This window comes from Macrobrachium rosenbergii, chromosome 52 (assembly GCF_040412425.1).
Source record: "Macrobrachium rosenbergii isolate ZJJX-2024 chromosome 52, ASM4041242v1, whole genome shotgun sequence".
NCBI lineage: Eukaryota > Metazoa > Arthropoda > Malacostraca > Decapoda > Palaemonidae > Macrobrachium > Macrobrachium rosenbergii.
This window is the reverse complement of record NC_089792.1, coordinates 27028742-27042014: the sequence shown is the minus strand read 5'-3', so window position 1 is coordinate 27042014 and position 13273 is coordinate 27028742. Positions and strand designations below refer to the sequence as shown.

Below are 13273 nucleotides of genomic sequence, written 5' to 3'. Positions count from 1 at the left end.
TAAAATAAGTAAAAAACTAGAATCTGATCCTAAAAGCTAATAAGCTGATCAAAGCTTGAAGACTACTCAAAATAAAGTGGTAATACTTAATGAAAATCCAATAAATACAACCAAAAACCATGAAAAAAGTTCCTGCTAACAACCCAATGTTTAGTCAAGAGCTGGCAAGAACAAATTGAGCTTGTCTACCAAGTCATTCCCAGTGTTCCACAATAGTGGGCGGGCTAGTCACCTACACAGAACAATTGAAGCGCTACCACAATTTTTAAAAAAAGGCTGCTGCGCGAGTTAGAAACTATAGCTATGTGATTACTTGGTAAGTTACTTAAATGAAATGTCCGATTTATCACAGCAGGTCACTGCAATAGCTTAAAACGGAACAAACAGTTATCAGTCCTACCCAGTCAGATCAGGACTCTGGGCTAGTAGCCAAACTTCTTGGTTCTGTTGCATGACATACTGAGTAATATCAGGCAACAGGCAAGTATTGGAATGCTATTAAGCTTCTCTTCATAATTTTGCTGTCAGTCTCTAAGCAAAAATTCAGTTCTTAAACAAAACCAAAAGAAGTTTCATCAAAAACCTATACAATTATATAATTGCAAAAAATATACAGAAAGTATTAAATCTTAGATGGATAATTTTTTATATCTGGCAAAAGTAAACTACGTACACACAAAAATAATAAAATATCTACAACATACCCTTAGGTTCTCAGCCTTTGACGTGACAACGTGCATGAAGTGGTCGAGTGAGCACGCAGCTGGCTTTGTGGTGTAAATACACTCAGCTTTGTCAGTTGTAAGCAATAATGTTGATGCCACTAAACGATTACCGAACACAAATCTAGCCTAAATGAAAAATCATACATTACTTGTTAACACTGAAAATCTTAATGCTGTTGTAAGAACCAAATTCAACATTTACAAAAAATTTTTCTGTTTGATACTTAAAATCATGAAACTTCCCAGTGGACAAAATCATAATATTCAATATTATTTTCTGCAACTTAATTCTTTTTAAAACCAAAATGACATTTTTATAATTAAATAAGATTTTATATATACTTACCAAGTAATTACATTGCTATTATTTCCTACTTTTCACGGCAGTTTAAGTTTTAAATTGCACGGTAGTGCTCTACTGTTTTGGTTTAGGTAACTGACCCCGCCCACTTTCGGGGAAGAATAGGTACAACCCGGCTCAGGAGCTCAAGACCTTATGTAAGCTTGAGATAAACACGAATACAAGAGCACACACAAACGTCATCCAGCCATAGTATAACCTAAAGTCTTGTGAGGTCATGTTCAATATTTATTACTGAATAGTTTTGTACCATTACTGTTGATAACTAGTTATTGAATGGTTTACTAGTATCATTTTCTACAGACATGGCATAGCAATGTTGGATACATATAAACAGAGAGAGAGAGAGAGAGAGAGAGAGAGAGAGAGAGAGAGAGAATAGCATTGGATGTTGACATAATGTAGGTCTACCATTGTTTATTTCAAATTTATACAAGTCTTGGACATATATCATACGGTAACAGATGTTCTGTTACTCCTTACACGTAATCATGAGTTCATATCTCTATTACTACCTTCACACTCACACTGTCTTTGAGTGCAGTTGTGATCTGTGACTTAGTGATATACTAATCCTTATAAAATTTATTTGCTAAACAGAGAAACTCTGGTGTGACACAACATACACACACACACATATATATATATATATATATACAGGCAGTCCCTGGTTTACGACGGGGGTTCCGTTTTTACGGCGCGTCGTAAACCTAAAATCGTTGTAAACCGAAAAATCGTCGAAAATCGTCAAAAATCCTAAGAAAACCTTACTTTTAATGCTTTGGGTGTATTAAAACAATGTAAACTGCATTTTTATTGAGTTTTTCATAAAAAAATTCTCCAAATTTTAATTATTCTGCCGTTTTGTAGCCATATTTCTTCCGTCGGATCGGCCTGCGCATGCGTTGTAAACCGGAAATAATTTCTGATGAACATATTTGAAAAGCATCACTTTGAAACAGTATATTATATATATATATATATATATATATACATATATATATATATATATATATATATATATATATATATATATATATATATATATATGTACATACACACACATACAGTAAAACCCCTTATTTGTGGGGGATGCATACCACATCCGCCCCTCCGTATTAGTGGGGTATGCATACCACACCCCCTCTGGAATGCTTACTAGAAGGCGGAGGAGTGCACTCAGGGGCTGTAGACTTTTTTAATGGTCTGGAAGACTCGGGAAAATGCCAACTTAGCCTTCTGCGCGAGTCAGAATGGGAGTCACCTGATGATAAGGTGTGCACATCGACATGGATGCCTTTCCAGCGGCTGTCCGCCGAGTCCTGGGAACACAGAAGAGGCTCGGTTGAGGGGGCAACTACCCATGGGCAAACCCAACCGACCTCCCTTGAACGTCCAGTTTGCCTCCTCCCAGGGTTATGGGAGTTTGGCAGGGATCTTTGTCTAGGAGTGTTGGTGGGACGGTTAGCTACCTCTTCCACTGACACAACACTTGTACCAACACTACAAGCACTCATTTGGTCCATCAGGACCCTAACCGAAGCCCCAAGCTGGGTTACGGTATCCACTAGAACATTAAACTTCTAATCTACCTAGGCTTTGAGGCTGGCTAGGCACTGGGCTTGGAAGGTAGGGAGCCATCCATGTTGAGTTAATGGCAAAGTAAGAGGACTTGGAATAAGGGAAAGGCCATCACAGGTGTTGAAGGGACAGGTACTTCAGGAGAATGAGACAACCTAACTTCAGCTTTTGCAGCCGCCTTTCACTCTATATCTCTTTGCAGTCTCACTAAATGAGAATTCAAATTTTTCTATCTCCCCTGATCCCATTCCCTACACTCATCCCAATTAAGGTCAGGAGAATAAGTCTGTCCTCTACAAGAACTGCAAATTGTAAGCGTGTCATATTTAGCAGATGTCATTCTAGTCTTGCAGCCCTTGCTGCAATATTTAATACTATGAGCACTAGCATCTGATATGTTTCAGTCACCATCGGGAAACTAGCTGGGCTAAAATAAATCAGCACTACCAATATAAACAGTGTACTTCACCAAAAGTCGGCAAAGCCTGCAACCAACCGGTGAAAACTAAAACAAAAGCTACCCAACAACCGATGTTCAGTCCATGAGCGGCAGGAACAAATCGAGCTCCTGAGCCCAGTTGTACCTATTCTTCCCCAAAAGTGGGTGGGGTGGTTAGTGGGTGGGGTGGTTACCTACACCAAAACAATAAAGCTCTACCACAAAATTTAAAACTTAAGCTGCCCTGACAAGTACGAACTAATAGCAATGTAGTTACTTGGTAGTTACTTATATAAAATTATATTTTTCAATACAAACCCATTACATCATATCCCCCACTTAAAACACATGCATCAAATAACCATCTATAAATACAACCATAAACAAACTGTAAAGATATAAAATTCAAAGATCATAAAAGGCCTAGGCCTGGATAAAAACTAATAGCTCAAAAAAATCTACAGCATGTGCATTTAGTGTCAAGGGTAAAACATACTGAAAATAATGGTGAATATACTGAAGTAATACACAGGCAAAAAACTAGAATATCACGCTTTGTCTCATACACTGAAATGTTATAAGTTTTAAATTAAATTTTACAGTTATGTTCTTTGGAGCATCTGGAAAGATGACTGATTCAAAATTCATAACTCCAGAGGTAAATATGAATTCAGACTGGACTGGGATTCCTTAAGAAAAACCTGAAAAATTATTGTACATACCATATACGAGGAGAAAATGTACACTCACCACAGCTACAGGTTATAGAAACAAAAATCCACAGAATACCTACACTAAGCAGGATGACAAAAGAATGATCACGATATGGATGAGGATGATTCCCCTAACCCTATGTTCCCAAAAAATGGAATAACTTGACCTGCCATAATGACTGGATCTAAGGAAAAGGAACCTATACACCAAAGGGTAAGTGCCTGGATAAACAAAAGCAAAAGTTCTCTGATATCTCCTGGTAACAGTCATTAAAACCAAAAGATCCAAATTGATTTTTAAAAAAGTGGCCAATATCCTGATTTCATGTGCCAAAACTTTGACATAGGTGGCTTCTTCCTCTGAAATGTTCTTGTATGCCAATAAGCTGGAAGACAACAGCATTTATGGTAAACTATTTCTTGATTCCATCTTTGGATAAAAACAACCTGTAATTATTCTTTCAGAATTCGTTGTTTTTTGCAAATACAGGGGAACTGACCTGTACACTCAGAGGTGATTATTTTCACTGCTCCTACTCAAATATAAGAGGGAATTGTAAATGGAGGAGTGACCCTGCAGTCTACATCTTAGCCATCAAGTAAGGGGTGAAGGCAAGACCAACTGGTTCCAAATCTTAGGAGTGTGTGATTTTGCTGAACAGGTTATCAAGGAGGCCTATTCTCAAAGTTAATATACTGATCTTGTTAAGAATTATTCACACCAAGGAAAGTTCACAGTTAGGTAGCTTCATAGATTATAGAGGTACAGTCTTTTCCAAATCTACTGAAGACAATATCTAGGCCTCAGTAATAAAAAAATTTATGCTAATGCTGATCTCAAACCCTCGATGGCCAAATATTACACCTCATTTTGCAGCCAGAGAAAAACTAAAAAAAATTTATGTTGTGGTTAGAACGAAGGTCTTATTAGAATCAAGACTCCCTGTTATACCAATCACATAAGGTCTTAAAAATTTAATGGTACAGATTGATTGCAGAAACTCTGGGTCTTGTTATGGCTCTGGCTGCTTCTGCTCAAAATCACTGTAGAAGGAGTCTTGCTAGATAACCTCTAAGTGTAAAGATTGAGTATGCCCATATTTTAATGAAATCTCCAGAACGGCTTATCCCTTGGAAAGACTCCTTGAGTAGTCACAAGAAAAAACAAATGGTTCCTCAACCTTTTAGGGGTCCAATACAGAGAAATTAGGATCATGGAAAGATGACTCAAGTCCGCATGACCCTCAATAACCTGAAAGGTAAAAAAAAAAAAGTGTAACTTTAAGGCTGTCCAAGGGGTGCATAAAGTCATCTAATTTCTGGGCTGCAGGATTGAAAATGGCAGAGTGATAATTTGGAAACTTGCTTTTGAGGTTTGTTGCAAACAAGCTGAATAGTGTTGTTCCTCACAACTGCCAGAGCACCTGATTACATGTCAAGACCAAGGGAACATTCAGCTGGTTCTGCTGAGGGAGTCTGCCTTAATATATTACTCCCTATGAATGAATTCTGGGACAGGCTGAACCCTGTGTTTTTCGGCCAAACTGAAGACAGAGACTGCAATACAATGTAAACATTCCAATCTTGTTATGCCCTGATTCCTTGGGCAGGCTACCATTATCAGGTGGTCTGATATGAACTCCACTATCATGGGTAAAATGTGCCCTGTAAAAGCCCTTTGTCCAAAAAAGATTACTTTCGTCCCTAAATAGTCTATGCAGTTGCCTTTGTCTTCTGACCAAATACAAGAGGCCTGGAGAGCCAGGTAATGAGTATCTAAGGGTAGTATCATCTCTGGCACTAGCACAACTAGGACTCTTACTAACAGATCCTATCAATCCTGCCATCACTGCAGATCTTGGAGAATCTCCTTTGTTGTTAAAGCAGGAAAGATATCAAGCTGTAATGCTGGAAACTGTAGATGCAATGAACAAATCCAAAATCAAGCTTTTTCAAGGAAACTCAGTGACCTATCAAATACTAACACATCTTTGCGAGCAGAGCTAAATACTAGAAGAACTTATGAGTGGATGTTGTCAGCCTATGATGTCTGTCTTCAGAAAATCAAAATATGGCATCTGCAGTTTCTACTGGCATTCCTAAATAAGTTCCCTTCCCTGATGGCACCAGTCCTGACTTCTCTCAGTTGACAATGATGCCTAGATTCTAACACAGCTGGAAGAACTTGTTTAGACTAAATTAAAGGTCATCTGCAAACGACAAGCCAGTCATCCAGCTACTCACAAAAAGTGTATGCCAAACCCACAAGTCCAGTTTGACTTGAAGCCCAATACATTGCCCAAATATGACAAATCCTCTCTGTATGGAATGACTGTACTTTTTTAATGAAGAATAAGCTGGAATTTGAAAATAAGCATTCCTCAAATTGACTGAAGCCAAAAAGCCTCCTTTTTTAATTGATCAACATTTTCATTGAGAAGCTACACTTAATTTTACAAGTATATACAGAAAAACAAAACAAAATCAACAGATCATCTAGAGGAGTACCGAGGTTCTATCCAAGAAGATGGCCATATGTCTAGCTTAAGAGAGGTCCAATGGCTTGCAATTGTCCACCAGGTGGCTGCCTCAAAGTACCCACAATTGTCGAACAGCCATCGCTTGTTCTCATGCAGGAATCTCTCAGTTGAGCTGATCTAAGACCCAGTACCTGGTAGAATTTGGCTAGCCTTATGTCAAGCACCCAGTCTTTGCAGAACCTGTGAGTTCCATAAAAGGCAGACAAAAGTTGTTGTGTCATGGACTTTTCATAACCCTAATCAGATTCTTCACCCATGAGGTGGAGCTGATATCTGCTTAAAATCTCTGCAGCAGCTTTAGGTTTTGGGTGAAGAAGCTTGGAACAAAAGTAAAATCATCTTAAAAGATGAAAGGGTAAGTAACATGGAGATGTGAGTGCTGCAAAGTCAAACAACAGAATGAGTGTAATGTGCAGTATCATGAGGGTATAGGCATGCACAGTAGGGATGTCCCCCTTCCTAATACAACAGGTTCATGAAACTGGGATTTCCTAGGCAGAAACAAAGCAACATGTGAGTAATGGGGCTACCAGTGAACAAATGTTCAGATTAGTCATAAATTACATCATACCTAAATCTGAGAGAACTTACCATATTTAAATCTATTTTGATGACAGGAATAAGATCTCTCCAGTCTTGCCAAAAAGTCATGTCTCGTGTCTGATTTGTTCCCACTTTCTCTTGTTCAATTTCTTCATCATTCTTGCCAGTAGATACTTTTCCATTGTTGCTGCCTAAGACTTGCTGTTCTAAGCCAAAAGCTTCTCAAGTCGACCATATAACTGTGAACGTTCTTTATATATGAAGCTCAGGTCCATTTAGTTCCAACCATACACGATGGTCACAGTGAGACATGTCTGAAAACACAAAACAAATATCCATGAAGATTTTTTCATTAATGTTAGCTAAAAGATCATCATTAATAAAAGTCACAAGCATTAATATTAACCTTAAACGCCGAGCCTCTATTTACAAAAACGTCTCCCGTATGCAGCCTGACAGTGAGTTAGCGCCAAAGCGGAAAAAAGTTTTTTCAAAAAATACAGCACGCTTAGTTTTCAAGATTAAGAGTTCATTTTTGGCTCATTTTTTTGTCATTGCCTGAGGTTTAGTATGCAACCATCAGAAATGAAAAAAATATCATTATCATATATAAATATTGGAATATATGACAGCAAAAAAAAAAAAAAACTCATAAATTGTATACAACCCTCTTAAGCAATTTAAGCTAATGAGTTAATTTTTTTTGTTGTATTGTACACTAAATTGCGATGATTTGGGTATATAACAAATTGTAAAACGATCAAAGCAACACAGAAAAAATATTATCACAAATGATGCATGAATTATGTAACACGCATGATTTAAAAATGTTTTTTCAAAAATTCACCATAAATTGAAATATTGTGCTAGAGACTTTCGTTTGTTAAAAAAATGAAGCTAATTGATTGAATATTACTAGAATGTAAGTGTTTTTATTACAATTGCAGTTTTCGACTCAGAAGTTGAGTTAAAGTTGACCTAAAGTCGAATTTTTTCTATTTATCGTGAGTTATATGAAAAATATTTCTTTCTGATAAAAGCTACAACCATGAGTTATTTTCTGTTGTATTGTACATGAAATTCACACATTTTCATATATAAAACTTTTATGTAACGACTAATATAAAACGGTGCAAATATTACAACAACAGACAGAAGAATTTCTGAGATGTTCGGCAAGTTAACGTGCAGGCGTAAGGAAAATATTTTTAAAAATTCACCATAAATCGAAATATTGTGCTAGAGACTTCCAATTTATTGCAAAATGAAGGTAAACGATTGAATATTACTAGAATGTAAGAGTTTTAGCTTACAATTTGCGTTTTTTTACCATTTCAGTCGAGCTAAAGTTGACCGAAGGTTGAAATTTTGGCAGTTATCGTGATTTATGTGAAAATATTTCAAAACTGATAAAAGCTACAACCATGAGCTATCTTCTGTTGTATTCTACATGAAATTGCACACATTTTCATATATAAAAGTTTATGTAACGACTAATGTAAACGATGCAAACATTACGACAACATGACGAAAAATTTCTGAGATGTTCGCTTAGTTACGCCACTGCAGACGTAAGGAAATTTCAACCTTCAGTCAACTTTAACTAAACCGAAATGGTAAAAAACGCAATTAAAAGCTAAAACTCTTACATTCTAGTAATATTCAATCATGTACCTTCAGGTTTTTGCAACAAACTGAAGTCTCTAGCACAATATTTCGATTTATGGTTGAATTTCTGAAAAAAAAAAATTTTTCCTTCACGTCATGCGCTTTTTAAATCGCCCAACATCTCAGAAATTTTTCATGTCGTAATGTTTGCATCGTTTTACATTAGTCGTTACATAAACTTTTATATATGAAAATGTGTGCAATTTCATGTAGAATACAACAGAAGATGTGAAATGGTTGTAGCTTTTATCAGTTTTGAAGTATTTTCACATAAATCACGATAACTGTCAAAATTTCAACCTTCGGTCAACTTTAACTCGACCGTAAATGGTAAAAATGCAATTGTCAGCTAAAACTTCTTACATTCTAGTAATATTTAATCGTTTACCTTCATTTTGCAATAAATTGGAAGTCTCTAGCACAATATTTCGATTTATAGAGAATTTTTGAAAAACATTTGAACAGCCTGCACGGTAACTCGGCCAACATCTCAGAAATTTCCTCAGTTGTCGTAATATTTGCACCGTTTTATATTAGTCATTACATAAAGTTTTATATATGAAAATGTGCGCAATTTCATGTACAATACAACACTAAAAAATAACTCATGGTTGTAGCTTTATCAGTTTTGAAATATTTTCATATAAATCACGATAAATAGAAAAATTCGACTTTCGGTCAATTTAACTCGACCAAAATGGTCAAAACTGCAATTGTAAGCTAAAACACTTACAGTCTAGTAATATTCAATCAATTAGCTTCATTTTTCAACAAACGGGAAGTCTCAGCACAATATTTTGATTTATGGTGAATTTTGAAAAACATTTTTTACTCCCACCTTTTTTAATTCATGCATCATTTTTATAATATTTTCTGTGTTGCTTTGATCGTTTTTACAATTTGTTATATACCAAAATCATCGCAATTTGTGTACAATACAACAAAAAAATTAACTCATTAGCTGTCTTGTTTACAGCGATTTGTATACAATTATATGTTTTTTTTTTTGCTGTCATATATTCCAATATTTATATATGATAATGATATTTTTTCATTTTTGATGGTTGCATACTAAACTTCAGGCAATGACAAAATAAAAGCCAAAAATGAACTCTTAATCTTAAAACTAAGCGTGTTGTGATTTTTCAAAAAACTTTTTTCCGCTTTGGCGCTAACTCACTGAACGCTGCCAGCATACGGGAGACGTTTTTGTAAATAGAGGCTCGGCGTTTAAGGGTTAATTTAAAATTTTACTGATACTTTGCGGCTGGTTACCTTAATATTATTATCTGAAAATTAGTAAATAAATTTTTTATCTAAAAAATGTATTTAGTCATGAAAATAAAATAAAAATGAGTAAATGAATATTGCCCTATGAATGTAAATTTTACTTCTTCCGTTCGGATCGGTGTCGGACTGGCGTCTTCCGAAATATTGTCGAAAATCGTAAGAAAACCTTACTTTTAATCCTTTGGGTTTCTTGATAATAACATATCCTGCATTTTTTATTGAGTTTTTCATAAAAAACCTCCAAATTTTGACCATTCTGCCATTTTGGATCCATATTTCTTCTGTTCAGATCAGTGCCGTCCGAAATATAAAAAATCATAAGAAAACCTTACTTTTAATCCTTTGGATATCTTGAAAACGATATATACTGCATTTTTATTATTTTTCATAAAAAATACCTCCAAATTTTTACCATTCTGCCATTTTGGATTAATATTTCTTCTGTTCGGATTGGCATCACAAAAAATCCTAAGAACCTTACTTTTAATCCTTTGGGTGTCTTGAAAAATGACATAACCTGCATTTTTATTGAGTTTTTCATTAAAACACCTCAAATTTTACCATTCTGCCGTTTAGAGCCACATTTCGGATCATCAAACCCAAACATGCCTTTTAATCTGGGAAATAATTTTTGATGAATATATACATTTGAAGAGAGTTGTAAGCCAAGCCTGTTGTAACCCCGGGACTTCCTTATTGCATAACACACTGGAGATTCAATTTAAGGTTCTTTGTAGTCCCTTAGGCTACCTAGTACATTCCCCTCTATCTTTTACTTAGAATCTGTTCAGTGTGGTCTCGTCCCAAAGAGTTGTCCAACTTCACTAACTTTACCTTGCTCAACTTAGCATCTCTCATTCACGAATAAGTCCTATTAGAATCTAGATATGTGACTCAGTGGTCTTGTTTAATTAGAAAAACAATATACTTTTATAATGCACATCATATTAAGCTATAATTCATGGTGGAACAAAAATCATAGTCTTGAAAACTAACCCTCAGATAACTGTCGTTTAACATAGAGAAGCCAGTAACGAAACTTCAGAATTCCATCAACTATCCGAAGGCTGTAATCTTCAGTCACATATATGACATTGCGAAACATTATCTGACCAGACAATACAGACAAAGAGAATGATCCTGTAAAAGATAAATACACATACTGTATACTGACATCATCAAAAGTAACTGTTAAATAAGTATAAATTTCAAGTAATGTACAGTGTTTATCATTGTAAACCAAATTAAATAATTATCGTTACCTTGAAATGGGTGACTTATAACTCTTAAATCATTACAGCAAAAAAATGTAAGACATTCTGTCACATGAGAATATGGTTTTCAAAATATACAACACAATATTAAAAAAATACAGCATGATATTTTCCAATAAAAACCTCAGCCACACAAAATAAAATATTTTCCCTGAGACAAGCTCTAAAGAATATGTTTTAACAGTTATCTTCAGTGTTATACATAATGGGTTCTTACGTTACCTATAGATAAGTCCCCGCTCTTTTACAAATCTCCTCAGTAACGCTGTTAAAATGCTATCTTGAACCCAGCATTAAAAAAGTATTATTACACAGCCCAAACCATGGCAACAAGAAGAGACAAAACTAGATAGCCAAGGTCTGGATTATTCTGTAAATAGAAAAAATTATACATCAGCATTTCAAAGTAATCAATACCTAGTGTAAACAATGTCAAATAGAAAAATTATACATCAGCATTTCAAAGTAAACAATACCTAGTGTAAATAATATCAAATAGTAAATAGAAAAATTATACATCAGCATTTCAAAGTAATCAATACCTAGTGTAAATTATATCAATCATAATCTGTCTTTTATTTACCCCCATCAGCACTTACAACCTACAAAGTTCATGAGAAATATACAGTAAGTAAAAACTTCAATTAGCATTATACATAGAAAAGATAACGGTTAAGTAAAAAACTTATATGTACTTGAAATATCAATAAATATTCAAATGCTAATTTTTTTATAATTCTTTTATACAAATCTCACACATGCCACAAATTTTTCATCTTTAAATGTTCCTAAATGTCCCAGACAGAGCAACCTTTTATTTTCTCTAACAGACAGAAGAGCAGTACTGTAGAAGACTTGTACCCATTAACCACATTCTTCACTTTTTGTATATTCTTGATACACAGCAGCAAGAGATCAGTGTTGCTTGGAGGCAGAAAATCAGCATATGAGCAAAGAATTGGTAGACATAAATTATAAATAAAACTGGTTTGTTTCATTATAACCAATCACTCATAAATGCACAAATTGCAATTTAGTTCAGAGAGCAATACCACTCGCTGAAAGTTAATCCATATGTAAAGATCTCGTTTTTATGTTAAGAAAAATACAAGTTAAGAATTTGTCATATTTCTCAATTCAGATCATCCCTGATTTGATTCCCCTAGACTACTATCAAATACATAGTAGGTATAAGATGTGCAGTTAGTTCATACAGTCTTGCCTTTCTTTTGTGAGCTTGCAACACAGAGTTTCCTAATCACTTTACTCCTATTGTAACCAAATTGTGGAATGATCTTCCCCAATCCAGTACTTGAATTATAGGAACTTTGAAGTACAGACTTGATGCAAATGGTTTTCTACTGCTAAGGCTGACATGTCTCACTTCACAGCTTATTCTTTAATTATTTTTTTAACAACTTTGTTATCTATCATATTTGCTGTTATTTACCTTATTTCTTATTTCTCTTTCATAGTTTACACTTTGCTTCTCTACAGTATTTCCTTTTCTGTACCAGGTTGTGTCCCTTATTGGAATCCCTTAGGCTTAATTCTGTTTTTCCAAACAGGGTTGCAGCTTGACTAATAATCATCATCATTACTGCCTTCAATACCAAGAGATGTGATTTAATTTCCACAAATCACTCCTCATCTCTAAACCCTCACTGTTCTCATCCCAATAAGTCTGTATCTTTCCAACTCCCCTTCAAGGCAGTGAGCCTAGCCTTTTACTAAAAATGATATTTTAATGATAAAATAAAGTTTGTTCATACTTACCTGGCAGATATATATATAGCTGTATTCTCCGAAGTCCGACAGAATTCCAAAAACTTGCGGCACACGCAGTGGGGCCAGGTGGTTAATACCCATTCCCGCCGCTGGGAGGCGGGTATCAGGAACCATTCCCATTTTCTATTCAGATTTTCTAGTGCCACTGTCTCCTGAGGGGAGGAGGGTGGGCACTATGATTATATATATCTGCCAGGTAAGTATGAACAAACTTTATTTTATCATTAAAATATCATTTTGTTCATGCAACTTACCTGTCAGATATATATATAGCTGAATCCCACCATTGGAGGTGGGAAGAGACAGAATAGGATTTAGGAAACAAATCTATGTAGGCGATTGACGCCTTGG

General features: G+C 35.2%; 1 protein-coding gene across 1 annotated transcript in view; it reads right to left on the bottom strand.

The window, feature by feature from the left end:
* LOC136833766 (bridge-like lipid transfer protein family member 1) overlaps positions 1-13273 on the bottom strand; it is a 110902-nt gene that overhangs the window by 70508 nt on the left and 27121 nt on the right. Inside the window, exons 4-7 of the mRNA XM_067096010.1 lie at positions 11357-11504; positions 10857-11000; positions 6951-7216; positions 705-851 (exon numbers count right to left, since the gene is read on the bottom strand). Coding sequence (XP_066952111.1) covers positions 705-851; positions 6951-7010 — 207 coding nt within the window. The 5' untranslated portion in view covers positions 7011-7216; positions 10857-11000; positions 11357-11504. The remainder of the gene's footprint in view (positions 1-704; positions 852-6950; positions 7217-10856; positions 11001-11356; positions 11505-13273) is intronic.